At 61.5% G+C, this 27979-nt stretch overlaps 4 protein-coding genes and 1 long non-coding RNA gene across 12 annotated transcripts in view; 3 read left to right on the top strand and 2 right to left on the bottom strand.

Moving 5' to 3' along the window:
- On the top strand, positions 40-3473 carry LOC110408396 (tyrosine-protein phosphatase non-receptor type substrate 1-like). 5 transcript variants are annotated; one of them, XM_021417047.1, is made up of 6 exons: positions 40-289; positions 505-628; positions 1366-1716; positions 1846-2041; positions 2219-2258; positions 2472-3473. In XM_021417047.1, the coding sequence occupies exons 1-6, from the start codon at positions 161-163 to the stop codon at positions 2598-2600; spliced, it is 969 nt and encodes a 322-aa protein (XP_021272722.1). In that variant the 5' UTR covers positions 40-160; the 3' UTR covers positions 2601-3473. The 5 variants fall into 5 exon arrangements, with proteins under 5 accessions (XP_021272722.1, XP_021272719.1, XP_021272721.1 ...); XM_021417044.1 differs by having other exon boundaries at positions 2469-3473; XM_021417046.1 differs by having other exon boundaries at positions 2216-2258.
- LOC110408387 (tyrosine-protein phosphatase non-receptor type substrate 1-like) lies at positions 4057-20355 on the top strand. 4 transcript variants are annotated; one of them, XM_021417026.1, is made up of 9 exons: positions 4057-4183; positions 12340-12418; positions 16745-17098; positions 17189-17503; positions 17588-17938; positions 18156-18254; positions 18401-18422; positions 18830-18872; positions 19280-20355. In XM_021417026.1, the coding sequence occupies exons 2-9, from the start codon at positions 12352-12354 to the stop codon at positions 19559-19561; spliced, it is 1533 nt and encodes a 510-aa protein (XP_021272701.1). In that variant the 5' UTR covers positions 4057-4183; positions 12340-12351; the 3' UTR covers positions 19562-20355. The 4 variants fall into 4 exon arrangements, with proteins under 4 accessions (XP_021272701.1, XP_021272699.1, XP_021272700.1 ...); XM_021417024.1 differs by lacking the exon at positions 4057-4183 and adding an exon at positions 6375-6626; XM_021417025.1 differs by lacking the exon at positions 4057-4183 and adding an exon at positions 11901-12152.
- LOC110408401 lies at positions 9478-11992 on the bottom strand. Its single transcript, XR_002444302.1, has 3 exons — positions 11901-11992; positions 11412-11560; positions 9478-11308 (listed from the first exon to the last, which is right to left on the bottom strand). It is a non-coding gene; the product is annotated as an uncharacterized LOC110408401 (long non-coding RNA).
- Positions 20562-27935, bottom strand: PDYN (prodynorphin). Its single transcript, XM_021417049.1, has 2 exons — positions 22564-27935; positions 20562-22304 (listed from the first exon to the last, which is right to left on the bottom strand). Exons 1-2 carry the CDS (start codon positions 22912-22914, stop codon positions 21738-21740), a joined length of 918 nt encoding a protein of 305 aa, XP_021272724.1. The 5' UTR covers positions 22915-27935; the 3' UTR covers positions 20562-21737.
- The window catches only part of STK35 (serine/threonine kinase 35), a 15606-nt gene continuing 14462 nt past the window's right edge, over positions 26836-27979 (top strand). Inside the window, exons 1-2 of the mRNA XM_021416990.1 lie at positions 26836-26854; positions 27317-27484. Of these exons, the coding sequence (XP_021272665.1) occupies positions 26836-26854; positions 27317-27484 (187 nt within the window). The remainder of the gene's footprint in view (positions 26855-27316; positions 27485-27979) is intronic.

Here is a 27979-nt window from a genome sequence, read left to right as displayed (position 1 = left end):
GGGTTTTGGTTTTTTCACTGACCAAGTTCCTCTCTGCAGCCCTGTGCAATCCCAGAGGGTGCCCATGGTGTTTGTGGCATCTTGTTTTGATGAGCGTTCTTTGTCATCAACGCTGGTCCCACTCCACCCATGAAAGAGTGACGCTGCTACAGCCACCAACATGGGGCAGCCGGAGAGATTGCCTCCAAACTGGCATGCACCTCGAACACGGGTGGCTGCTGTGCCGCTTGTGCAGGGCTTCCCCAGAGCCCCCCTGCTGCCGAGGACGTGCTGTCTTGCTGAGACCAAGGTCAGAGCTGCTCTCCTGCCCTGTGCCCACCGCAGCCCCTCCAGCCCTAAGCTCTGTGCAGGGGTTGGGGTGAGCTCAGGGTGCAGAGACCTGGGATGCACTTTGAGGGTTAAGCCCCGCTAGGCTCCCTGCTGGCTCGGTGTCCTACCGGCTGCCCCAGGCAGGCACCAAAAGTGTTAACAGCATGCGCCCGCTCGCCTCCATTTCCTGTGCAGCTTCTCATTTTCCTTCTGGAGTCAGAGCCCAAACTTTCAGCAGCACCGATGGCTCGGCTCCGCGCTGCGCTGCTGGCTCGGCTCCTGGTTGGGCAGCTCAGCCTCTTCCTGGCATGGCTCTGGGGTGAGTACGGGGCAGCGCAGCAGCAGGAGCTGTGGTCAGCTCTCTCAGTACCCATTCCTGCTGGCTGGCACAGCCGCTGGGTGCTGCTGGTTGGGAGGGGTTGATGCGGCCGCAACTGGGTCTCTGCTGTCTGCACGCCTGCAAAAATAAACCCTGTATGGGGCTTTTCTCTTCTGATTTTCTGGGTTTGCATGAGGCTGTTTGGGGCAAGGGACTGCAGGGTGTCCGGACAACCCACCTCCCATCCCAGAGCTCCTTGGCCATTTCCCCAGTGCTGGGACGTGGCACTTGGGCTTGGGTATGTGCCCAGAGTGAGGGATGTGCGGGGTCCTGTGCGCTGTGCTTCATTGCCCCGAGGAAGCTGCATCCAAAGGCTTTGAGCAGGAGGGGCTGGGGGTAGGAGCTGTGCTCCTGTTGAAGACATTTAGCGGCACTGAGGGAAAGCCATGCTGGAGGAAGCAGAGGGCTTTTTCCTGCCTGGAATTCCCCCTGTTTCCTCCTGCAGCTCTAGTGCCAGGCATAAGGAGCATGACAGGAGTTGAAATCTCTCCCCATGTCCATTTTGAAGCTGGCTTCTGCCACTCCCATCGAGTGCCATTTTCTCCCCCACACCCAGCTCTGTTTCTCAGCTGAACTGCTGAGCTGTGGGTGCTCTGCCTGTGCTGGGCAGGCGGATCAAAGCAAGCTGTCCTCTCCTTGCTCAGCTCAGACCCTGCCTTGTCTGTTGCTGTCGCCAGGTGCAGATGCCCAAGTGGGATGGGACTTCAAACTGCAGCAGCCTGAGAACCGGGTGTGGGTGACCTTGGGGCAGACGCTGACCCTGACCTGCACGGTGACTGGATCAGGTCCCCCTGGCCCTGTGAAGTGGCTGAAAGGCTGGGGCAGTGGCAATCAGACTGTGTATGATCAGAAAGGCTCCTCACCCCGCGTGACGAGGGCAGTGAATGAGTCCAACACAGACTTCACCATCCGCATCGGGGATGTCTGTCTTGAGGACGCCGGCACCTATTACTGTGTGAAGTTTCGCAAAATGAAGTCTGGTGACGAGTTCTTAAGTCGTGGTCAGGGCACGGAGGTGTCAGTGCATGGTGAGTGGGCTTCCAGTCTGGCATGACCCCATCACAGCTGCCCCAGCTCAGCCCCAGCCCTGCCCACAGCCGGGCCCACACTGCCCTGTGCCCACCACTTTCTCCCTACTTTACTTTGTATCCCCACAGAGTCCTCTCCGTTCCCCAGCGTGGAGGTTGCAGGTGCTGTGCTCTGCTTCATCCTCCTCGTCTTCATCCTCGCCTTCTGCTTGTACCGCAGGAAGCAGAGGGGAGAGGAGCAGAGGCAGCACATGGCTGAGGTGACCACAGGCAGCTGCTTGCCTTTCCCTGCCCCGTGCTGTGCAGGGAGCCCTGGGACCCTCAGGTTGGTACCCCCACCTTTTCCCTCTGCACTGCGAGGTGAGCAGGCTGCCTCACTTGGCTGCAATTTAGGGAAAATACCATGTTGTTTTGCTCTGGCACTGGGTGATGTTTGCTGTGGGTGAGGTGGGGAGCTCAGCTGCCTTGTCCTTGCTCTAACAACTGTCCTTTTCTCCAGCAGCGAAGTCCAGGATGGAGAGAACCCAAAGCTGCCCCGTCAGGTATGAGCAGGGTGTGGATATGGGGCAGAGCATCCCACCACGATGCCCTGATGCAGGTGTGCTGCTTGGCACTGGCGCCTTTGCCCAGGAGCCCCAGGGATGCAGCAGCCACAGGGCCAGGGTGGTGGTGGGTGAGCATCCAGCGGTCCATGCACTCTGCATGGAATCTGCCATGCAGGGGTGATTTTGGCAAGGTTTTCTACATTTTAGCAGCGAAGCAGCAAGGTGGACAAGGACATCCACTACGCTGACCTGGAGCCCCTGCCTGCAGCACAGTGGCCCAGCAGGAGCCCTGGTGCTGAACGCTCCGAGTACGCCAGCCTCAGGAGAGCTGCCAAGTGAGCCGGCCCTGCCACAGCACTGGGGCAGGAAGCAGAGACTTTCTGTGGGGCACCAGAAAGAAGAAGTGGAGCTACTCGCAGCCGGCCAAGCTTGGCACGAGGATCTCAGAGCCCTCCTTCCTGTCTGTGTGGCCATGCCAGGAAGGGGCAGGCTCAGCTCAGTTTCGGCAGAGCCTCTCCGGGAGCCAGAAGCCCCCAGGGTGCAGAATCAGGGCACTGAGCTGAGCTCCTCTGCCTTGTGCAAGCTGTGCTGTGCTGGTGGCTCCAGGAAGACTTCATGAATATCTCCACCAGCGCAGGCCATCGGAGCTTTCCCAGCTCAGCAGTTCCACGATTTGTATCTTCCCATCACCACACCAAGCTCATCCTCATTAAAGCCAGCAAGCAGCCGTGCCACCCGGTCCTGCTGTGTTCAGAGCCAGAACGATGCTGCAGGTGCTGCAGGGCCCTGGAGACGTGTGGCCACCACAGCCTCGTGCCCTTTCACACCATGCTGCTGCCAGCTCCGTGCTGAGCCTCCCAGCAGCTCCCACCAAGCAGGGCCGGGATTAAATGGAGCTGAACCCCAGCTCTGCCCTGACCCACCTGGATGTTTGGTGAGGAGCAGGCTGGGCTGCCTGGTCCTGCTGCCCCGGTGCCTGCCACACTCATCCCCAGCCCACTCCCTCCTTCTCTCAGTCCTTTGTAACCCACATCCTGTGGCCACACGCTGGGAGGAGGACAGAGCGAGGTGGAGGCAGGGAGCTGTGTCATGGGCGCTTTTCCTGCAGAGAAATCATTGCAGCTGCCTCTGACCTTGAAAGCTGTTTGCACTTATCAGCTTTCAACTATTTTATCTGCTTTTCTGTGAAATAAAAAAAAAAGAGAAGTGAAAGAGGACAGTGTAAGATATCTGCATGTGTGCACGCAGGGGAACCGTATGAGGACACAGAGATCGTATCAAGGGGCGAGTTGTTGCAAGGGGGGGGAAGCCACTTGTGAAATTCATTTGCATGGCTGAAGCAGCATCCCCTGCACCAGGGGACGTGTTGTGGGGATGGTTTCGGGATTATTCTCTCTGGGGAACAGCTCAGAAGCATGCAGCACCCAGCACCCTGCGCACGGTGCCGGGTGTTTGTAAGGAGCCCAGCGCCTGTCCCCCTCTGCCCAGTGCCCGAGGGCACACGGGGGCTGTGGCACTGCAAACCGGGACGGAGCCCTGGAGCTGAGAGCTCTGCAGCTGAGCAGAGCTGATGGGGAAGCAGGGGCTGCCACAACCGGGGCAAAGGGTGCCCAGCCCCATGCCTGGGGAGACTGAAACCAGGGAGAAACCTCGCAGACAGAGGGAAACGAGATTCGAGGGCATTCGGCGCTTTTGAAGCTCTGGGCTGGGCCAGGAGGGGGGAAATCCAGTTTGATGCAAGCATATGCAAAGCAGCAAGGAGCAAGGCACCGTGGAGCGCTGTGCACCTAGGAAAGGCCCAGGTCTGCGGCTTACGGCCCAGGAGAAGGATTTGGTGGTTATTAAAGGAAAATCCTTTAAGCCATCAGCCCGGGGTGTGCCGGCAGTGAAAGCACAAACAAGCGCCCGAGCGTGGACACAAGGTAGGAGCGCACCGGGCAGCACCTCGGGGTGCAGCGGGGGGGTCCACGTACTGCTAATGGGGGGCGGTGGTGGGGTCCAAGCCGTGCCCCCAAGGATGTCTGCTCCGTCCCTGGCCCCAAGGGCTGGGAAACGGTTCTGAGGCTGCAGGGGCTGTGCCAGGAGCTGGCGTGGGAGGAGCGGCTGTGGGGAAAGCAGCGGGGAGCACGAGGCTCCAGCAGAACGCGCACGACGACAGTGAGCGACTAGTCCAGGGGGAGCGAGTGATGGACGAGGCCGGTCCAGCAGCGAGGGGAGGGGGAGGAGTGGTTAAAAAGCAGTGAGGAAGAGCGTGGTCTCGGCTAGCACAGGGGGATGGCTGGACAGGGGCACGGCTGGGTCGCTCCCGCTTTGGCTCCATGGTGTCCGCGCTGGGTGCCAGGGCAAGGGGAGGCTCTGCCCATCCCTGGGGGGCACGGGGCTGGCAGTGCTTGCAAGGAAGCAGGACAAAGCTGAGCCTGTGCTGGAGCCAGGGCTGAGCAGGGGGGAAAGGAGGAGGACAGGGATAAATGGGTAAAAAGCAGAGTCCCACGCTGGCTGTGCCTCCTGCAGGGACGGGCAGTGCCTTGGGGCTGCCTCTGTCCAAGATGCTCCTGCTTTGTCCCCATCCCTGTCCTTGCTGCCAAGAGACTGCGGTGGCCACAAAGCCCAAAGGAAAATGGCCACAGGACCAAGAGCATCCAAAGCCACAGGGAACCCCACAGGGACCCCACGATGCCATCAGGTCCTGATGATGCCTTGGGGAACCTGTGACACTGTGGGCAGCCAGCCCACTGTGGTGTGGGGACCAGGTGATGCCATGGGGATGCTGTAATGCCATGGGGACCCCGCAGTGCCATTTGGGCCCCCGATGCCTTGGGGACCAGGTGATGCCATGGGGATGCCATGCCAGGATACCCATGGGGAGCAGCCCTAGGAGCTCGTGTGATGCCAGTAGCTGTCCCCAGGCACCTGCCTGGCTCCATGCTGCCATAACAGGGGACAGAGCAACTCAAAACCTGACAGCCTTCCATTTATCAGGGCAGCATTTTAATTGGAAAGCAAGGAACGAAGCAGAAGTAAAGCCGTGACACGTTTTATGCGGTTCCTGATTTATTTGTGTCTTCCTTATTGAACCTTATTCCTCGGTTTCATCCTTATTGTGGATTTTTATTAAAAGGGATAAACAGGGCTGGGATTTGGGGTTGTCATAGGAACTGCTTCAGTGCCGCAGCCTCACTGCCAGCTTTATCCTTCACCCCAGTTTCCTGATGTGGAGAGGCCTCGGCTCTCTCCAGATATTCTTCCAGCCCTGTAAGCTCAGCCTGGACGCAGAGCATTACGAGGCACCGCCATCCCACAGCAACGGGGCTGTACTGGGGCACGGTGGGACCCCGTGCATCCCTGACCGTGGGGACAGGGTGTCCCCGCTGGGTGCTTGGGGTGCTCGGGTCTGCGCCATGCCTGGGGACATCCATGGGACCCCCAAGCTGGGCTCTGAGCTGAGGAGCAAAGCGGCTCTCTGGGGGATGCTGCTCACCCACGTGGATTCTCTGGTGCCTGAGAGGAGCTGTGCTGGGAACCACCCTGCCCTGCCTGGTCCCATTTCTGTGACACTGCCAGAGTTGAGGGGGCAGGTTGGGGACAGCCCTTCTGACCATTCCCCATCCTCCCTGCCACAGGCGTTAGGGGACAGGGAGTGAAAACGAAAGCTGCCAAACACATTTAAAAGGAAATCCTTTACACCCAGCGCTCATTTAGCCTTGGCGGTGCTCCGCTGGGGGGATGTCATTGAGGCCACGGTGCTGGCAAGGATTACAGAAGGATTTCCAGGACTGTGGGACGAACAGGAACATTCAGTGCCGAAGAAAGACTCACTTTGTGCTCTCGGTGTTTGACGGGACATTGCCTGGGGACGGCTGCCATCAGAGCCAGCACTGCTGCCCTGCTCGGGATCAGCATCTGTGGGGGCAGTGGGGCAGGCAGGGGGGGTCCTGCTGACACCGGGAGGATCCCGTGCTCCTCCTGGGGGGTCAGCTGCAGGTGGCACGCGGCACAGCTCCCTGCATGCATCCTGCCCCAAAGAGCTCTGAGCACGAGGGCTCAGCTCCCGGGGATGCGCCGCTGCAAAGCGGTTTTATGGAGGAAATGAGCTGCCGGGGGCGGGGGGGTGCTACGGGGTTGGGCAGGATGCTCCGGGAACCCCAGCACCAACAGCGCGGAGCGACCTTAAAGCTCGGCTGCACTTGGCTGCAACCCCAGCGCTGGCAGCGCCCGGAGCCCGGCACAAGTGCCCCTCTTAGGAGAAGTGCAAAGGAAAGGAAAAAATATTTAGAGAGGCAGCAGAGCGCGGCAAGCAGGAGCAGCCCGGCCGCGGCGGACGTGCCCGCGGTGCTGCCAGCGCGGAGGGGCCGTGCGGTGCCAGCGGTGAGCGCAGCGGGGTGCCCCGGGGTGCGCCCCATAGAGCAGGATGCGGCCCCGCAGAGCATCGCAGGGGGGCTCGGACCGCGGGGCGGGCGGCGCGGCGGGGAAACAGCGCGGTCCGTAAATAATTGCATCTGGCAGATCCATTTCTTCCACAAGGTTCAGCCTTAATTTTATAATGGCAGCGGTAACTATGGCAACGTGTAAAAATAACGCATCCCCGAGTGAGGCAAATTCCCCGTAAACATCTCCCGCTTCCAGGAGCGAGGGGAGAGGGGACGGGGGAGCCCCGGCCGTGGGGATGTGCCCGGGAGAGCCCCAGCTTTGGGCACGGCAGCACCCCCTGCCCCAGTGCCCCGTTGGCTGCCAGCACCCCACTGCTGGGGCAGGTCGGGTGTTTGGGTTGGGATCAGCTCGGTGACTAATTAACGGCGTTAAGCGCTTACGCCCCGCGATGATGATTTCATTTGTTAATCCTTCGGGCGACGTGGAGCGCGCAGCGGCTAATTGGGTGGATATCATTAATGCTGGCGGTCAGAGCCGCTGCTAAAGGGCCGCGGCGCGATGATAGCCGGAGCATTTCATCTGTGCCATGCACGATTGAGTTTCGCTCCCCATGATTGAACTTCATGCCCTGCACAATGCAGGGCAAGCACTCAGCCCCAGGCTCTGGCGATGCCCTCGGTGTCCCACGGCACTGGGTGGGCATGGTGGCACCGGGCACAGCTGGGACCCTGCATCCACAGCCCTGTGCCAGAGCTCCTGCACGCGTGTGCATGTGCTTACACATGCACGCACACACGTGCAATTGCACGCACATGAAATGCAGATGCAACACACGCGCAGTGCACACGCATGCACACACAGAATAGGCTCCCCACGGACATGCACCCTCTCTGCAGGCATCAGCTGGTGCTCACTCTCAGCTCACAGGGCCGAGGACATCACACAGAGCCCCTAAATCCCCGATCCCTCTCCATAACTCTGCTGCTCCGTTCTGTGCCGACCGCACCACCCCAAGCATGGTGCATCTTGCAGAGCCTTGTTCTTTTTGTGGCACCTCTAACCTCCAGGACACGTCCCTGCCACGCCTGGGCTTCAGGTCCTGCAGCATGTCCAGCACGAGCTCTGACGAGCAGGAAGTGATGGGGTGAGATAGCGCACCGTGATCAATCCCCCTGCATCTGCACTTTTGTTTCCATCTCCAGCTGCCGTGGGACTTTATCAGGCAGCAATGAGGTACAGCCGCTGCAGCCCGGGGAGCGCGCTGAGCGTTATCTGCTGCTGCAGCGCTGGATGCACTTTCGTGATAACAATTTGCCATCAGCAAAGAACTTTGAGAGAATACAGAAACAAAAAAGGCAGAAGAAAATCAAGGTGCTATCACTCCTCCCTCGGCCAGATCCTCGCCCTGTGGGCTGCGGCACTGCCTAAGAGGGGGCTGAGGGTTTCTCCGGCACTGCTCCATGGTGCTGCAGTCTCACAGGCTGCTTGGTTTGCCCCCATTCACCCTGCAGCACCCAGGAGCCCCCTGACTCTGCACTGCTGTTCCCAGGGGAGCACGGAGCTGAACACGCCGGGGTGTAGACAGCCCCACCAGCTCCTGTCCGTGCCCAGCGTGGACGTCCCGCAGTGTCCCTGAGCTCTGCAGGCAAGGTGTGCAGGGTCGGCCCCTCTGCTGCTTTGTGACCCAGTCCCCATGTATCCCTGGGCATTGTGGGGTTGCAGCACCCACAACAGGAGAGCGAAGCCTCCTCCAGGGCCAGAGGCAGGATCCTGCTCACCAGCTTACACTGACCGACAGCTTACAGCAGCGAGCGTGACCCCACCAGCTCCTGTCCCTGCAGTTGGCTTTTCTCACCGTGTCAGCAGTTCCAGCCCAAACCCCGTGTCCCTTTGCTCCCAGGGCAGGCTGCCAGGCCAGGGCAGGATGTAAAACACCTTTCCTGCTGTGACACAGCCTGGTAGGAATTCCCCCTTGGAAACGTGTAGGGCTGTGTTAAGGAAGCCTGGTGGAGTTACCCGAGTGCCAGCACCTCGCAGGGCACTGCTGCAGGGTCGGAGCATCCCACGTGCACTGCAGGGGTGGACGTGATGCAATGCTGCTCTGCATGGGACGTGGACGAACAAACCCCATAACTGTACCCAGCGCATCACTCCCAGCACCAATATCCCTCCCTTTTCCTCCACAAACCAAGCAATCAGAGCTAAACTGCTCCATAAATACCACTTTATGGACTTCAAGGGCACCACCTGGTCCTGGCAGAGCACTCCAGTAGCGCCAGAATGGAGCGGGCTGTGATTAGGGATTTGCCTCCTGCCCTGTCCTGCTGTGATAGGGGGCGGTGAGCACACCCCTCGCTGCGGGGTCTCAGGGAAGGACCTGCAACATCCCAGCGGAGCCCTAAATCATCCCATAAAAGCTTGAACAAAGCCAAGCAGTTCCTGTGAACTCCAAGCTCTGCTTTAGGCAAAGCCACGCAGGAGGAAGCCAGCAGCCCCCATCCTGCTTTCCTATGGCCACCACAGCTGTGCTGCGGTCATAAGGAAGCACCTGGAGCTCATTAACATGGCATAAAGGGGCTCCCGGGTGCCAGGCTATTTCTTTTCTCAGCTGCATGAAGGTGATGCTGGGTGCTGTAGGGGGAGCGTGCAGTGAGTGAGTGGGTACAATGCACCCTGGTTTCATCAATGGGAATTTGCTGGGCTGAGCTGCTCCTCTGTAGGTGTCTGCTGCCTTTGGGGTCCAGCTTGGATGCGTCTGTGTGCTGCTTCGTGCACATGGGCTGAAGGTCACTGCTTCCCATCCCTGCGTTGGCATATTGCTTGTTAGAAGTTAACATCAGATAAACTAATTTAAGCTCCTTCTGTACTGGATGTCTTGGGCTAAGTTGGCATGGTACCTAATGAAGCTGAAGCTCCATTTGTTGTGCTGGAAGCCCTAAATATCAGCAGCGTAATTGGAGCTCCCTCCTTAAGGAGATGTTTCTGTGCTTTTCTCCCAGCTGAGGGCCCTGCAGGGGCTGAACCCACAGCTCGGGGGTGGTGGGGGGTTCTGCAGGATGCGTGCCCCCAAACTGGGGCTGAGTCAGGATACAGCTGCGTGGCTCTGAGCTTCTGTGGATCCCTGCAAACCTGAGTGCCGTGCATATGCTGTTGGTGGTTGTTGGCTGGTGGGGACAGCTGTGAGTTTGCAGTGCTGCCGCTGGGCTCAGATATGGAGATCTGCTTAAGAGCCTCCCTGCAAGGTGATGCTGCTGTGGCTTGCCCTAGGCTTGCCCTAACCCACCTTGAGGAAGCTGTTTGTTGCTTCAAAGCCACGAAAAGGGCTGAAAACAGTCCCAAACCCTTAGCCCCAGCAGCAGCTCCTAGGGGCCAGGATCTGACAGCGCGAGCCTGGAGCAGGGGTTGTGCTCTGGAGTGTGGAGGTGCCATGGGTGCAGCACCGGTGCTCCTGAGCCTTCTGCTCATGTGCATAGGAAAGCACTGGCAATAGTGTCACACCTCCAAAGCACCACGCTCCCATGTCCCTGCCTTCAGCACAGGGCAGGGGCTGCTCCCCAGGCCGGCTTCTCCAAACCCCGCATTCCAGCGCAGGCAGCAGGGAGGCAGCCCATGCTGCCCATATGCTCCCTAACGGGGAGCAGGAGCAGCTCTTCCCTGGGAAGCTCGCGCCGCACCATCTGCTGTGCCGCGGTGCCTCCTCTCGCCGAGCTTTTTTAAGCTCTAACTTTCCTTCCCGAGCGCTCTGCTTGCGCACGGGGCTGTCTGTGCTCCGTGCTCACGGGTTTGTCTGAGCCTCCTAAGCAGGAGAACAGCCCAGACAGGCTGCAGGCAGCCGGGCCCCCAGGAGCTGGGCTGTTGCTTCAAAAGAATGGGGACTGGAGGCAGGGCTGCATCCCATCGGCACCTTGCCTTGCTCTGCTCCCATACACGGGATGCAAGGTGCTGCAGGATTCCCCTCAAACTGTAGTCGATTCCCTGTCCCTTCCCCACGCAAAGAGCTGATTTATCGTCACGCTGCCTGTGCAAGAGGCCGAAAGCCAAACCCTGCTGCTGGCTCACGTGCTCACCAGATGTGGGAAGGGGAAATGAGGCAGCGGCTGCGCTGGGCTCCTGGGAGCTCCCTGGGAACAGCAGTGGTTGGAGCCGCTCTGGGGGTTCAGGGGTGAATTGCAGCCATCCCAGGTGCTGCCCCAGCTCCAGAGCAAGCGAGGTCAATTAAAGCTGGATGTAATGCACGGGTGTAGCTGTACCGGCAGGGCCGAGGGGGAGGCTCGCGGCACCAGAAATGAGAATGCAGAGAACACACCCGGGCTGAGCTGCGTGCGGATTGATGGTGCCAAGACACTTCAGCTATCTTTGCTGTTTGTTTATGTGAAGCTCTAAATAAAGCCGACAGCCCAGCGGCTGCTGGGGAGGGAGTCGGAGCTGGTGGCTGCAGTGGTCCCGGCACGGCTACGGCTGCTGCCCTTGGGTTGAGCCCTGTGCTGGGTGCTGCTGCTCAGCTCCTGCCTGCAGGGCTGCACGCTGTCCCTGGGTGAGCAGAGCGCTGGGAGCTGCCAGCAGTGCCTGGACGCAGGGAGTGTGGCTGTGCTGGGCACCGGGCTGGTCCCTGGCCTTGAAGTGTCATGGGGTGGTGGGAGGAACTGCAGCAGGAGCAGATAGTGGAGGATGTGTCTCCCCTGGGAGGGACTGTGTCAGGGTGCAGCAGGGACGTGCATCCCATGGATGCTCTCTCCCTCAGCTCCATTTCCCATGGTGGTCACCTTGTCCTCAGGCTCTCACCTCTCTGGGCTGTAGGCTTCCATCCTCTATGTTGGATGTGCTCCTGCTAAGCCCATTGTCTGCCAGGTGAGGGGACACGCCAGAGATGTCCATGTGCGCCCAGGAACCGGTGCAGGGATGGGATAGAGGGACTTCTCCTCCAACCTGCCCTGCACCAGGGTCCTCTCTTTGCTTGGTCTGACCCTGATGGGCCGAGCTGCTCATTCCACGTGATGCCTCCAAATCACCCACTCATACTTCTGCCACCGGCCCTCCTGGCTCGGCCACTGGCCCTGCGTGCTCTCTTGGACAGTGCTAAATGCCCACTGTGCCTGGGAGCACCGTGTGTCCCCACCACCTTTGTGCTTTTCCCCATAACCCCACCACGGCAGCACCGGGCTGTGTACCACGCCGTGCCCTCCCTGGTGTGCGATGCCTGGGGCCGTCGGAGCGGCTCCAGCCACTGCCCCCCACCCTGCGTGGGGACTGCAGCGGCTGCCCCATCCTTACCCGCATCCCTCGGGGGGGGCGGCTCTTCCCCCGGCCCACCTTAAGAAGGCAGCTTGCAGTGTCCCGGGGGGAGCTCCCACCCACGAGTTTGCCAGGAGCCAGGCGGTGCCGGGCTGCGGGGAGCCCCGCCGCTACCGGGGCCGCTCGCGGTGTCTGGGCAACGGAGGCGGCGCCGCGGAGGGGCGGTGCGGAGCGGAGCGGAGCGGTGCGGAGCGGAACGGCCCCGGGGCCGCTCGGGGCCCGGCCAGGTCCGTGCGTTCCGTACCGCGCTGCGGCGAGGCGGGGTGGGGAGGGGGGGGGTAGGGGGAGCACGGCCGTCCTTCCTCATTCAGGGGCTGAGAAGTGCCGTTTCCTTCTCCATCTGCAATTCTGCCTGGCTGGTTGGTGGGGTTTTGTTGTTGTTTTTCTCGCTGAAGCCGTTCTGCTCTCTGTTCTCCAGGAGGAGCCGGCGATGGAGCCCCGTCCCCCCGCCTGGCCGCTGCTCTGCCTGCTGCTGCTCTGCCCGCCCTCCTGCCCAGGTGAGCCCCGAGCTCTCGTTTTGCAGTGTTTTTCCTTATTCTCTCTGCTCGCGTCCTTTCTGCCGCCCCTCGCCCCGCTCCCAGCTCCGCACCGGCCGCGATGCGGTGTGGCCGCGCTTTGCTATGACCTTTCCAGGCGATGACCTCCAGCGCGGGGCCCGGTTCCATTGCTCCCAGCACGGAGCCGTTCATCCATCCCCCTCCGCAGCCAGATGCGGGAATTAGGGACGTGAAGAGGCACGTTGCTTCCAGCCCTTGCCAGCACCCCGCCGGCTCCGGGAGGAGCACGTCTCCCCCGGCATTGCTGCGGACGGGAGGAGGGGAGCCCGGCAGGGAGCTCTCTTTAAAACCCAAACCTTGTTTTTATGGCTGCCCCCCCCCCCCCCCCCCCCCCCCCCCTCCCCCCCCCCCCCCCGCCACCTCGTTCTTGCTTGCTCACTGCCCAACTGTTGAACCCCAGCGCAGTGGGGCTGCGCCCCGTGCTGCTCGCTTAGGGGCAGCTCCGGGTCCCCCCGGGTTCCCCGTGGCTCCTTCTGCCCTCCCCACGGCTCGTGGCCCTGTCAGTCCCATAGGAGAGTGCTGTGAGAAGGGACGGTCGGTGCTTACCCTGGTGTTTCCCTTCCCCTGTGGGAGCGGGAAGTTTCTTGCCCCACCAGGAACAAAGCCCTGCGGTGGGTGCTGCTTTCAAGGATGTTTCATTTCTAGAGTGTTTCAGTGTCATTCATCTCAAGTGATAGTGCAGAGGAGCTGGGCTCCTCCTGGCCTGCTGTTGGCTGTGGTTCTTTGGGGGACGGGGCAAACTCTGTGGGACAAAAGCAGTGCACCTCCCCGTTTTGGGTATTTTGCCTGCTTGGCTCCGTCCCGACCCCACACCTCCCCTTGCAATGAGCTGCACGCCCTGGGCCCGCTGGAGACCTGTCCCCACGAAGCTCTCCTTCGGCACAGAGCTGAGCGTGCACTCCAGCAGACAGCAGATGCTTTGAACACAGCACCGCTCGCTTTCCTAATTGCCTGCCCGCAGCTGGGGAGCGTTGGCCCCGAGCTTTGCACTCTGGGCTGCTGGAAGCCAAAGGAGGTTTTGGCTGCGAGCGCTGCCCCAGTGAAGCTGCTGTGATTTCCTGCCACGGTAATGGCTGAAGCGAAGCTGTTGAGCTTCACCAAGTGCGGCCCCAAAGGGTCAACCCCTTTTTTTCCACCGGGACAAACAATGGGGCATGGAGCACTGGGTTTCCAGGTGGTTGGAGAACTGCTTTGTGTGGGTGATGGTGCAGGTGTGCAAACCTGGCTGCTTCCCACGTGGGTTTCCAGTGGGGACCGTCCTGCCCCAGCGATCCAGCTGCGCTGCGGAGGAGCTGGCAGGGGCAGTGCTGCTGCAGGAAGCAAAGGGGGAAAGGGGAGATCCTCCAGGATATCTCCCTGTAGGGCAAAGGGCCCTCTGCAAAATCTCGGCCGCTCACAGCCCTTCTGTGTGAGCTTTGCTTGACGAAGGGCTTCGGCTTCCTGCAGCCTCCCCCAGGTCGGAAACCTGCTCGGTTGTGGGGCTTTGGCCGCACTGCTGAATTTCTGCTACTGCTGTAGGAGGGGAGCCCACAAACGACGGCCATGCGTGATCCGAGGCGTCCTCTGATGTCACCAGTGTAAAATACAGCCCCTACTATCACCCTGCCTGGGATCCGCGTGGTGCTGGGTAACCATCCCTGGGTCTCTTATCCTCCAAATTCTGCTTCCAGGCTCTTTTTATAGCCGGCACCTGTTAGTTTCCCCACAGCCTCCCCGTGCAGGTGAAATTCCATTGGGATTATTTCGGGGTGCCGCGCGGTGCCCGCATGCCGGTGACCAGCTGCACGCCCCGCTCCATCCCAGAACTCCTTCCTTGGTGCCTTCAGAAGGAAAGCTATTTTTACCGGCCCTAAGCATGCAGGCACCTTCTCCTGAGTTAAACCCCGGCATCTTGCAATCTGTTCGGTATCAGATACTTCAAAAGGTGGAAATAGAGCAAAAAAAAAAAATGTGTCACCGAGATGGAAAACTCGCGGCGCGTGGGGATGGTGCATGCTGTGAGCTGGGTGAGAACAGGGAAGGAGAGAGGTCTGCATGGTGCAAGGGGAAGCTGGCTGCGGGGCAAGGGCAGGGGGAGGAGATTGGGTAGAAACTTTGCATTTCTCAGCTTGCAAGGGGTTTTCATGCAACTTCCCCTTCGTGCTTTCCCACTGAGGGGGGGGGTGGGGGCTCAGTGCTGCTGGGGTTGGGAGCAGGTTGTGCACTGGGACGTGTTCCCAGAGGGGTGTCGGGGTGTTCCTGGTTTGGGTTCACTGGGCTGCATGGGGGGGCCATGTGGTTGTTATCCAGGAGGTGCGAGTGGGGCTGGTTAAGGCAGCGTGGTGCCAACGCTGCGTTCCGTGGCTGAAGCTCGTGTATAACAAATTTCCTGCAAATCCTGACTGTAGCAATCTGAAGAGCGCTGGGCAAGCAGATCTGTGGGAAAAAAATCTCTAAATTAGCACATGAAAGAAGGAGAAAATAGCCAAAAGCCACATTTCACTCTGAGCTGAGAGACTGTTTGGAGCCGTGCGATGACGGGGCCACAGAGCTGCCAGCACAGAGGTGCCAGTGCTGGGGGCCAGCAGCAGCCCTGGCAGCCCCAACCAGGGATGTGCTTTCGGGCTGAGCAATGCCCGTGCCCCAGCCCTGCTCCGCTGCCTGTGTCTGCTCTGAAGCCCCTAGACCCCAAAGCGGGCGTTCTTCCTCCCCTCCAGGCACGGCGCGTGCCTCACTGGGAGCGCAACAGATGGAGAGAGGGAGGATGCAGAGGGAACGCGTGGATTGGGGAGGGCTGTGCTCAGTGGGGCTGCACCGGGCTCCTGCGGCACGATGGGTGCTGTGGGTGCCTGAGGGGACAGGGTGCAGGTGCACGCTGCCCCGCTGGAAAGCCACTTTTCTGCAGGACTGCAGGTGGGAGCAGGGAGCAATGTGCTCGTCACACGGTGCAGGGGGGGCCCAGCTCTGGCCCGCACTTCCTGCAGCGTGACCCTTCCTGTGTTGCAACACCTCGTGCGAGTGCGTGGGCTTCGTTTGCTGGACTGGGAGGTGTGAGAGATCAGGAAAGCCCCCCTGGAGCAATGCAGCTGCCCTGGGCGCATAAAGGGGCTGGGGGTCTGCCTCGGGGGCGGCGGGTCTCCATGCCCAGAGCAGCCCTGTCCCACTGAGAGCGCAGTCTGGGGCAAGTGATACTTTATAACTTCCTCTCTGCATTGCTCAACTGCTCTTGCAAAAAGCCTGCGGGCAGTGGAGGAGCTTGGGAGGGGCTCACCAGCCGAGCAGGCTGTGCCATGCGCTGGTTGCGCCCAGGGCTCCATTTTGGGGCTGCTCCCCAAACTTGGGTGTCACCCCAGAAGTCAGCTCCGCTTGCAGACGCCCACACGGTCGCTGCTGAGGTGGAAAACAACGGCTCAGCCCATCGCTCAGGTGGGACAGTTGGCATTTTCACCTTTGTCTTTTGGCACAGGTTTGGTTTGGTGCCACGTGTTAGCTTTGTGGCTCCAAAGGGAAGCACCAAGGCCCAAAGCTCCTGGCTGTGCCGGGTTACAGCAGCACCGGCCTGCCCTGGGACCTCGTGGTGCAGGAGAGCCGGGTGCAGCTGTGGCCCTCTATGCAAAGGGCCGGCGAGCAGGCTGAGGGGCTGCAGCTGCACCACGGTGCATGCACGGCCCTTCCTTGGTGTGTGTGCACACTCCCGGTGCTGGCAGCTGCAGCAGGAGCTCCCGGCTCAAGTGCAATGGTCTTTGCACAGCCATGGCACCGCTCCTGCGTGCTGCTCGCCATCTCCAGGGTCGTAGCGTGGTCATGTCAGCTCTCAGCAGGGGACTTCTCCCAGGCTCTGGGAGGCTCAGGAAAGGTGCAGTGCTCCCATCGGGGCACGCGGCGGAGGCACAGCGCTGCGGCTGCAGCCGTGGTGCATCCAGGGCACGGCTTTCCTCTGCCGGCGGTGGAGGGAACGGCATCAAGTGCCGCTGCGAGCTGAGCGCTGCTGGCACGGCTCGGGGCTGGAGCTGGGGGAGATTCGGTGCAGAAAAGGCAGTGTTACATCTGTGTCTGCGAGGGGAGCTTGGATTTCAGTGTGGTGCAGCGCGTGCCCTTGTTTCCTCACGAGTGATGGCAGTGGGATGTGTCGGGGGCGGTGGGCTTGGATCGGTGTTTCGGCTGCACGGAGCGTGGCACACAGGTGTGCTCTGTACTGGGGGCACTGGGCTCACAGCTCCGCTCTGGTGCTGGGCTCAGGGCCCCCCTGGGGTCGGGAGGGACTTAAGGGGGTCTGTTTTTACCCAGGTGTGGGTGCCCAGAAGTATCGGGACTTCAAACTGCAGCAGTCCCAGGGCCCGGTGGTGATGACCACGGGGGAGACACTGACCCTGAACTGCACAGTGTCTGGATCGGGTCCTATTGGCGCTGTGAGGTGGCTGAAGGGCTGGGGCAGCGGCAATCGGAACTTTTATGAAGAGAAAGGCTCCTCCTCATCCCGTGTGACGAGAGCAGACAATGAGTCCAACACAGACTTCACCATCCGCATCAGGGATGTCCATCTTGAGGATGCCAGCACCTATTACTGCGTGAAGTTTCACAAAGTCAACAATAGTGAAGAGGTGTTTAAGAGAGGCGAGGGCACGAAGGTGTTGGTGCACGGTGAGTGGGTTCCCAGCCTGTCCTGGTGGGCTCTCCTGTGGGGCTGGGAGGGGCAGGACGCTCCTTGATGGGCCAATGCTTCTCCCACAGCCAGACCCTCCGAGCCGGTCATGTCGGGGCCGAGTCGCCGAGCGGTGCCGGGGCAGTCGGTGCCCTTCACCTGCAGTGCTGCAGGGTTCTTCCCCCGTGACATCCAGGTGAAATGGCTCAAGAACAGCGTTTCAGTTCGGGCTGAGCCACCCAACATCACCCCAGAGCTGTCCAGTTCCTCCTACAACATGTCCAGCACCATACAGGTGGTGCTGCGTGAGGACGACGTCCGCTCGGAGCTGACTTGCGAGGTGCAGCACATCACGTTGGGGTCCCCGCTGAGGAGGACGTACGCGCTGCGCCAGGCCCTGCGAGGTGAGGGCTCACGGCCGTGGGGCTGGGGCAGGGCTGGGCCGTGGGCTCCGGGACGCCGGTTCCAGGCGCTGCTTCTCTTCCCAGTTCCCCCCAGCGTGTCTGTGGTCGCTGCACCGCCGGGCGCCGTGGAGGTGAACAAGACGGTGAACTTCACCTGCCATGTGCGGGGCTTCTACCCGGGACCTGTGACCGTCACCTGGCTGGAGAACGGGACGGAGACGAACATGGAGAACACCACGGAGCTAACGGAGACCTCCCAGGGCTTGTTTGAGCTGAAGAGCACGGTGACGGTGCAGGCGGGAGAGGAGAAGAATGGCTCCAGGTTCACCTGCCGGGTGGTGCACGAGGACCAGGAGCCCATCTCCAGCACGGGCACCCTGCGGATCGCTGCCCCAGCCCAGTGGGGACCCAGCGACAGCTACACCGGAGACAACAGTGCGTGAGAGCTGCAGGGTGCATGTGGGGAGGGGGTGGGATGTCACCCCTCAGGGCAAACTCAGGGTCCCACCGGAATGCGGTTCCAGGACTCATACTGGGGGTGCTGCTGGATATCACCCTCAGTGCATGCAGTGTCACCACGCTGACCCTCTGTGCAGGGAACTGGGGCTCTCAGGTCCATAGTGACATCTCTCACATGCGGTTCCCGTTGTAGAAAATCTTCTCATCTACGTGGCGGTGGGAGTGGTGTGCACTGTGCTGGCGCTGCTGGTGATTGCAATTCTCTACCTCATCCGGACGAAGCAGAATAAGGGTAAGGATAAGGAAACCACGTGTGTGGTGTGGGGAGCAGCTGCTGAAATAGTCAAAGTTCTGAGAAATGCAGCGTGTGGGCTGGCATGTCTGGGAGGTGGGGGTTCCCTGAACTATTTCCTTCCTAAACTATTTCTCCCCCGGCAGGTAAGAGCTCTCCGTCTGCCAGGTGAGTGCTCATCTCCATTCCCTGCAGTGCTGAGTTGCTGTGGTTGCTCAGGGCTGAGTGCCTCCATCCTACAAAGGGATGTGCTGTGCTTCTCTTTATGGGTAGCAGTCAGGGGTGAGAGCTCTGGGGTGGGCCTCAAAGAGGAAAAGGGAAGGTGGGAGCCCAGGCTGTGCCGCTGACCTCCTCGTCAGCTGTTTTGTGATCCTGTCCCCAAGTGCCTGGCTCTTGGTGAGGCTGGGCGAGCTGATGGGTCGGGGTGAGCCACCAGCGCCTGAGCAAATCCTCACCAGGGAGGCTGTGTCCTGCCCGAGGACTGTGCTTTGCATCTGCTCCGCCTCACCCCCCCATGTGGTCCATCACATGAGAAGAGGTGCGTGGTGCACCTGACCCCTCGTTTCCACTTGCAGGTTACATGAGCCGGAGAAGAGCAGCGGGACCACAACCACCCAGGTGTGTCATTACCTCGGGGACCCGGGGGGGGGGGGAGCAGCCCCCAAGCGTGGGAGAGGAGGGTGGAGGCTGTGCGTGAAGCGTCTCAGTGTCTCCACACTGTGGCCGAAGGGAGGAGGAGCTGCAGTACTTCCCAGCACCATTTCTGCCTTCGCCTTCTCTCCTCCTCCTCCTCCCCCCTTGAAGGTCTGGCTTTAGGGCTGGAAGCAGCTGCACCATAAGCACGAAGCAGTTTGTGGGGTGGTTTTGCATTTGGTGACGTGGTTGCGTGCCGTGGGATGGACACAGCGCTGCCGCATGGGCAGTGCAGTGCGCAGCCGGTGTTGGCGCTTTGGAGAGCGCTTCGGCACGGGGGTGGGGGCTGACTTTGCGCTTTCCAAAAGAAAACCCTTCGGTGTCTCACCCAGGAGTCCGACCCCAACAACCTGACCTACGCCGACCTGAACTTCGCCAAAGAGAAGAAGAGCATCCGCCGCATCATCGAGCTGAGCCAGCAGTCGGAGTACGCCTGCATCCAGGGCAGCAGCGGCAGCAGCAGCAGCAGCAGCAGCCAGCCGCCCGCCAGCAGCGACAACCTGACCTACGCCGACCTGGACATGGTGCACCTCAGCAAGGCGCCCCGGCGGCCCCCCCCGCGCCCCGAGGAGAGCAGCTCTGAGTATGCCAGCGTCCAGATCCAGCGACAGTGAGCAGAGCTGGGGCTCACGGGGGGTCCTGGTCCTCCCCTCACCCTGTTGGGGGGACTTTCTCAGCAGCACCGATGGCCACGGTACCCGTGTTCTGGGATGGAAGCGCAGCCTTCAGCACTGTGCCTGCTCCTGGGGGTTGACTTCTGTTTGCAGACTTTTGGGGTGGCTTGAGGGCTCCTTGCCTTTGGGACCCCCCCCCCCCCCCCGGCCCTTGGCCATGAGGATCCCTGAGTTGTGCACTGGGTTTGCTCGCAGAACCCGAGGATGCGTCGCTGGAGAGCGCTGCAGCGCATCAGGGACCGGGACTGTGCCTCCAGGCCAGGGGCCCCCAGCTGCCTTCGGGGGCTCTAGCTGCGTGGAAAACAAACTCTGGCTTTAAAGGAAGGATGTCAATGTCCACCTCTCTTCCCAAGTGTCTCTTCCGTGGGCTCTTGCACCGACACCAATAGGACTGGGGGGGGCTGCACGAGGCGAGCCGCAGCCGCGCTGGCTTTGCCCCTTCGCCAAACATCCTCCTCCTCCTCCTCCTCCTCCTCCACACAGCCCGGAGTTCTTTGCTCCAGGCTTGTACAAAGCACGCAGCCCCCTCCGGCCACGCAGCCCTGTGTGTTTGGGGCCACAGTCAGCCCCCCCTCACCGGGCACATCCGCCCTCGCCCCCCGGTAACCTTTAACACGTTCTAAATGTTTGCCATGTAACTCTTAATTTTTAGAGCTCAACCCCAATGTTTCGCGTGTTGTACGTGGGTGTGCTGCTGTGTACGTCGCACTAGGGTAAGATGTGCAAATGAAGAACGAGGCCTCTGTGAAAACCCCAGAAACCCCATAGAGCTTCTGTCTGACACACACCCCCTGCCTGGATGTGGGCTGGGGGCACTGGCAGCTCCCTGCAGCCAGGAGGGGGGGGGGACACGTGTGTGTCCCCTGCCCAAGGACCCCCACCTCCCCCCAGCACCCATGGGATCGGTGTGGGGCGGGGGGAGCCCTGGCACTGCTTTGGGAGCTGTGTGACTGCCTGTACTGACCGTGATTTTTTTTTTTCTTCTTTTTTTTTTTTTTTTTCTTTTTGCTTGCAAGATATTTTTATAATAAAAGTGGAAAGTCCTGTGCACCGGTGGCTCTCAGGGCTGTCACTGCGTCACCTGCCTGTGAGGTGGAGGCTGGCAGCTCCTGTTGTGAGGGGGTTCATCCAGTGCAGCCCCAGTACTGCAGCAAAGCGAAAAGGAGGAAGAGAGCAGCCTGGAGGTGATGCTGGAGTTGGGGTGGTCGGTGCTGGAGCCCTGAGCATGCAACACCCAACAGCTTAGGGTGTCCGCAGCGCTGGGCAGTGAGGCTATGGAGAGGTTCTGCATGGGTTGGGCTTTACTGGCATGGAGCTGCTGTCGTCAGTCATGCTGTGCTTGAAGCATGTGTGGGAGTGGGATGGTTTGGTCACCGTGCTCAGGTTCCCAACCACAGCATGGCCTTAGGGCAGTGGGGTTTGTGGGTACTCCCCAGGCCCCAGTTTGGGGTGTGTGATCCCCTTGTGCTGAGGGCTGGATCCACCCAGAGGAAGATGATGCTCAGCACCCACCATGGCTTCGTTGGCATCTGCCTTTTATTGGCTGTGGGGGGAGCAGGGGGCCCAGATGGGTGAACCAGAGAGTGTTCTTGTACCAGGGAAGGCAGCGGGTGGATGAGCAGGATGCAGTGGGTGGATTGGGGAAGGGACGGGGATGCTCAGCCCCCTGCTGCCCTGCCACCCCTCCTTATGGCCACTGCACAGCCCTCTAGACCTGCTGGCTGCATCCCAGCCCTGCTCAGGCTCATCCTTCCTGGGGCTCGGAAGCTCTTGCCTCATCCATCAGCTGTGATGGTTTCCAGCCCCTGCTGTGCATCTGCAGCTGTGGCAGGGCTGGGGACGCATCCCTGCTGGATGTGCTGCCAGCAGCTGGGGGGTGATACCATCCCCTGGGTGCACGAGGTCCCTAAGGGGCGTGCAGGTGAACCAGAGAGAGACAGTGGGGGGCAGAGCTGGGGCATTTGCGGGGGTGGGGTGGGGATGGCAGAGCCCACGGCCCTCTGAGGAGGATGAGGCGAGGATGGTGGCAGCCGCTTGGAGCTGGGGACAAAGGGATGGGGCTGGGGTGACGGCACCGGTCGGGCTGGTGGCGCAGGGACCTGTCCCATGCCAGGCTCTATAGGTCTAAGACCTCCCCTGAGTAGGCGCTGGGGTCCTCGTCCGAGCGCGTGATCACCTTGAACTGCCGCCGCAGGAAGCCCCCGTACCGCTTCTGATTGTCCCACTTGAGCTTGGGCCGGATGCGGCGCATGAAGCCCCCGTAGCGCTTGTGCAGCTCCGCCAGCTCCTGCCCCTCGGCCCCCGCGCCCTCGGGCTCCTCGCCCTCCCCCGGCCCCGGGTAGTTCTCGGGGGCAGCCCGCTCCCCTGGATTGTGGCCGAAGCCCCCCGACTTCTTGCTGAGGCCGCCCTTGCTGTGGGCGTTGTCGCGCAGCAGGGACAGCAGCCTCCCCTTGGCCAGCTTTTTCATGAAGCCCCCGTAGCGTTTGGCTGGTGCCAGTGGCAGCTCCTCCGGGCCAGGATCCTGCTCCGGCTCTGCCTCATCCTCTGCCTCCACTGGGGATGGATCTGTCCCTTCTGTCCCCTCGGCCAGGGCCACCAGCGGGGCCAGGAGTGCCAGCGCCTTCCTGCAGCTCTCCCACTCGGCGCCAGGCGGAGAGGAGCCCTGGCATTGCCACAGGCACATCTGCAAGACAGCAGCCGTGGCACCGCCGGCATCACCCGGCACTCGGGTACCACCACCCCACCCCATCCATCGCCATCCCATCCCCTGGATCCACATTACCAAGCTCACAAGAAGCCAAATGTTGTGTCTTCCCAGAGCCGCCGGGTGCCTGTGACCACAACCCGCAGACCACGCACCACCACCCCGTGACGTCCCCGAGCCGTCCCTGCTGTTTTACCCCAATACTGAATGCTGGGGGCTGCTTGGGGCCAGCACTCACCAGGGGCTGGATGCTGCTCTCGGTGCCACGTGCCTGGTTGGTGCAGAGGGAGCACTGCGTCGCGCAGTCGGCGGAGGCTGCTGCAGCCAGGGAGAGGCAGAGCACCAGCACCAGCGCCCGCTGTGCCATCATGCCCCGCTGCCTGGGGAGGGTGAGAGCACAGAGAGGGTCACCTATCTGAGCCCAGAGCTGGGAGCCAGCATCTGTCCATGCCCAGAGCCCACCAGTGTGCAGAGGGCACTTACCTTCTCCTCCTGCTCCTGGGGAGCCGTGCCCGCACCCACAGGACTCACCTCTGGGATCTGCTCCTGTGAGAGCGACCCAAGGGACGCTGCAGGACACTGACCCCATGTGGGTTCATGCACAAAGACCAAAGCCCCATCCCAGCCCTTCCACCGCCCGGCACGATTCATTTGAACGCAGAGTCTCTCGTTCTTCCAGCGTCACATCTCTCTGCAATATTGCGATCGCGCATTTGCGTGGCACGGAGGGGATGAATCAGCCCTCCCCTTGGCCTTGGGGAAGAACAGTGCCAAGACGTGGAGCTGCTGGCAGAAGGGGACGGGGGATGCGGGGCAGGACGGGGACATAGGGTCACCCACCTCCAGCACAGCCTCGCCCCGTGCTGTGTCCCCTGCATCCCCCACCCAACCTGCTGCTTCTGCGTGGGGAGGGGGAGAACGCTGATCCCAGGCTTCATCCTACCTGCTGGCTGCGACCACCATCCTCCACGCTCCAAGAACCCTGTGTGAGGCCAGGAGGGCTGCACACGCCATGCAGTGGGTCAGAGTGGGGCTCCAGAACCCCCAGCACCACCTGCAGCACCCAGGGGCCATGGTGCCACCAGGCCCAGCAGCAAGAGCCGACCCAAAGGGGTGCACCAGCAGCCAGCACCCCGCTGCCTCCGTGCCTGCATCTATCCAGGGTGGGAAGGCATGACCCAGAGGGATCTGTTACATGTTAATGACGCATATTAGAGACTATTGTATTCTTCGGCACTGTCTGCTAATGTACTCTAATTGGCGCTGATGAAGAAACGTTAACGCCACAGTATTAATTCATGCTAAATTAAATTTGAATTTGAATTATCTGCACCATCGTGTGTCGAGAAATCTGCATTCCTTGGCTGCGCCGCACAGCCCGAGAGCATCACCCCAAGGATGGGCACGGATATGGGCACGGCAGCACCAGCAGCCCCTGCTCACCTCGATGGCACCGAGCGAGGAGAGAGGACTCACCTGCTGCTAAGGTAAATGCTGGCTGTGCTATCGTGCCTGGAAGCTGCAGCCCCACAGAGCCCCGTGCACCCGCTGTGAACGTACCTGGGCACAGACATCCCTGCGGTGCTCCGCCGTCCTCCTGCTGCAGGAGGAGGAGAGAGCGGGGCAGGGAAAGGGGAGGCAAGGCAGGGCTTTAGGTGAAAGTGAAAAGGGACGCTCAAAAAAGGGGAGAGACAAAAGGAAGAGGGAGAAAATTGTGGTTGGAGCGTGGGACTGCGGGACCTGGAGCACACTGAGGTGAGCTCTGCCCGGAGCATCCATCCTGGGGAATGCGTCTGCACGATCATAGCAGTGCTGCAAGGGACTGGGCTTGCTCTGGGTTCCTACCCGTGTCCCGTGTGTGCTGTATGGCCGCTCCTTCTCTGCCCCTTTTCTGTTCAGGCTTTTGGTGCTAAGACGTGGGACAGCCCCAGGTGTGTCTGTGCACCACAGCTCCGGGTTACAGCCCCGGCTGCACCGGCACAGAGGGATGGAGAGCAGCCCTGAGTGCGCAGCAGGTGACAGAGCACAGCATGGCCACGGAGGGCTTTGCTCCCAGCCATCACCCCCTGTGTCTCTGAGCATTTCTACACGGAGATGTCACCGTGCAGTGCCGGTACCCAAGGCTGTGTGTGTTTCACCGACAGCTTGGGACCCCGCTGACACTTGTGGAGGAGCACAGCCCGCTCCCAGCAGCTCCCTCCTCTCCTTACAGTGACCTTTTGACCACAACCACAGCACACCCAGCATTGTGCCAGCACCCATCCCGCTCCCTCTGCCCTCTCCCTGAGCTCGGCTTTGCTCCGGGGCTGTGCTCTCTCCATATGAGCATATGGCCATGGCATCAGCATCACCCCGAGCCCCAGCAGAGCGATGCTGCGAAACTGCCAGGGGATGAGTGGGGCACCTGCGGCGAACGTACGAGTCTTGAAATAAAGCAATAAAGCAACGAGTAAAGTGCGAGATGCTCCCAGCACGGCAGCTCGGGGATGTTTTGAAAGAAACTGAATCACATTCCCTCGAGCAGCAGCGATGCCCAGCAGCAAGGTGCGTGCGGGCAAAGGGAAGGGAACCCCAAATCCACGCTCGTGCACACCCCGTCCCTACCTGCTGTGCGCCCCGTCCCGCCGCGCTGTGCTCGCAGGTCAGGCTGAGCTGGGCATGGGCCGCGCTGGGTGCACACCGTACTCGCCGCCCGCCGCCCGCCCGCCCGCTTTTATGGCCACCGAGTCTCCTCCTGCGGTGGGGCCCCACTCCGCTCAGCGCTGCGGAGCCAATCGGGGCGAGGAAAGCTGTGAATAATCAGCCCCGCAGCATCCCCGCCACAGCCCTGGTGGGCTCTCTCGCTGCAGCCCCAGGGATCGGGTGTGAGCCCCCCGGGTTCCCCCCCTGGTTGCTGCTACCCCGTGGGGGTCCTCGGCATGGGTAGTGGGCAGGGGTCTGTCTTGGCTGTTGGGTGCTGAATGCAAGCCCTGCCCGAGGTGTGGGAGATGGGGAGCCCCCAGGCTCATGCTCCCAGCTTGGGAGCAGCCCCAGCCTCGTGGTGAAGCTGGGGAGAGGATGGAGGCCACCCAAAGGGCAAGGGGCAAACCCAAACTCCTCCTGGGGACAAACCCAAAGAGATGAACCCAAAAGGGCTGGGGGAGAGTGGTGGTGGGAGGCAGGGAGCTGCACTCTCCTCTTAGCCCCATACCCTAGGCACATATCTCTAAGCCCAGTCTGGGGATGGGCAGTGCTGGGGATCCCCCAACCCATGCACCACCGTGCCCCATCAGAACTGCATCCTGACAGCCCCAGTGTCCACACACCAGACCAAGGCACCCTGTCCCCATTCCATCCCCATCCCATCCCCACTCCCATCCCCATCCCATCCCCACTGCCCCACTGGCTGCAGCGCAGCCCGCCCTCTCGCCTTGAAGACGGAGCTATTTTTATCGGTGCTCAAGAGGGATGTTTCCCAGCAACCTGCCTCTCTCCCCGGCTCGAGCACCAGCTGCCGGACGCGGTGCCCGCGCTCAGCCTTCCCAGCACACAGGGGCATGGGCATGGCTGGGAGCTGGCTCCCTGCGCTGCCACCACTGCCTTTGGGGTGCCGCATGTGGACAGCACGTGGCACCTCGTGGGTTTTGCTGGGTGTGGGTTTCAGCTCACCCAGGCACTGAGGGAGCAGGGCACGGGGTGGGGGTGAAGCAAGGGCCGAGCATCCCCCATCAACCAGGGCTGACAGAGGGGATGCAGCCTGCAGAACCCGTGCTGGGAGGTAGCAGTGCTGCAGGGATGGGGACTCAAGGCTCAGTCCCCACGAGGGCACAGGCAGGGGACAGCTGTGTTTTCACATCCACCCCCTGCAGCTCAAGGTTTGCAAGCGCAGAACAAAGCCAAGAACAAAAAGCAGCCGCAAACCACAGTGGCATCCTCAGCGCTGTGTGGGCAGCCCCGGGAGGTTTCACCCTCGCTCCTGAGCGCCACGGGGTTCCGCAGAAGGTTCTCACACCGAAACCGTTACTTGTAGCCTCCCTATCTCGCCCTGCCCATCCCCGAAACCCAGCCTCCTTCTGGTGCCCATCCCACCGTAGCTGCTCCAGGAGCCCCATCTCCGGGTGTGTGCCCAGGGATCGCGGTGCGGAGCATCCCAAAAGCAGCGGGACCGCCTCCCAGGACACACCTGGAGCATCCCCATCCCCAGGTACTTTCCCCATGGGGAGTGGGGTTTCTGGAGACTGAGCTAACCCCACGAGCACGGGATGGAGGAGGTGCCTCCACCTCGCTTGCTGCAGGAAGAGATCGGGGTTCTCCCGTCCCCAGAGCACCGCAGCCCCATTCTTTTTTGCGTGTGCAGAAAAGAAAAAAAAAAAGCTCTGGTCCCTGCGGTCCGGGTGGGTGTGGGGGTGACACGGTCCTTTTGGGAAAGGTGCTGCCACCAAGCCCACCCACCTGCGAGAGTAATTAATATTCATCTGCGGCTTCCTAATGGGAAACTGTCTGTGAGTCATGCTGACATTTCCCTGGGACAATGGTAATTAAGCACCTGGGTAAGAGAAATGTGCGGTAATAGAAAAGTTAAGTTTGCTTTAAGTGCATCAGTTCTAAGAGGGTTCGGAGAGGAGGGGGACGAGCGTGCGTGGCAGAGCGGGTGGGAGGCAGCGGCACACAGCGTCAGCGGCACGGGGCTGTGCCCGGGGGCTGCTCTTGCCCCGGCCCCGCATGGCGGCAGTGGTGCAAGGAGGGGTACGGGGGGAGGAGGGGGGGGATACCGAGCGGTGAAACGGGCGATGACAGCCGCAGGGACGGCGGCTGGGGACGGAGGGCGGCAGGGAGCGGTGCTCGGGGCAGCGTCGTGCTGAGCCGCTGCTGGCTGCACGTTGTGCCCCACGCACCAAGCTGGAGCAGGAGGGACAGCACCAAACGGCCGGTCCCTCTGCCCGCCTCCATTCCCTGCCCCCAGCAATGAGGCATCGGCTTCTTCCTCCCCAAACCCCTCCGAATCCCTGCAGCTTCCAGCCAATCGCTCTGGCACAAGCCGCAAAACCTCCAGCACGATCTGCACGCGGAGCGGGGCTCGCTCACCGCCGCCGGACCCGGCTGCGTGCTCAGCACCGCGGCTCGAAGCCGGGCGGGCCACGCACACGTGGGCAGCAGCGCCCACTCGACGGCGGCGCTCGGTAGGCACAGCTCCGCTGCCCGCCGGGCCGGGAGGCGAAGGGCTTCCACCGGAAAGCGAACGGAGCTCGAAGCACGCGCAGGAGATGCCCACGCTCAGTGCCCGCTCAGCGTGTCCCTTATTTCAGGGGGGATCACGGGGCAGGGATGGCTCAGGGGGGATCTCGTCGCTCCCTGAAAGGAAATTGGAGCGGCGGGAGGGGGGGATTGGGGGCAGTCGGTCGGCTTCTGCTCCCGGTGGCCTCATATTGCGGCAGGGAAATTTCTTCTCGGAAAGAGCGGTGCTGCGCTGGCACCCGGGGTGGGGGGGATCACCGTCCCTGGAGGCGTTCCCGAACACGGAGGTGCGGCACCGGCCGACACGACGGGGTGGGCCGGCCTCGAACGCTGCACAGACCCTCCCGACCCCCCCCGCCCGCGGCTCCACCGTTACATAACACCACAAAGCCCCGCCGCCCCCCTGCCCCCACCAGCCCCGCCGGGGCGGAGCGCTCCCC

Source organism: Numida meleagris, chromosome 19 (assembly GCF_002078875.1).
Source record: "Numida meleagris isolate 19003 breed g44 Domestic line chromosome 19, NumMel1.0, whole genome shotgun sequence".
NCBI classification, from domain to species: domain Eukaryota; kingdom Metazoa; phylum Chordata; class Aves; order Galliformes; family Numididae; genus Numida; species Numida meleagris.
This window is presented reverse-complemented; position numbering and strand designations above follow the sequence as displayed.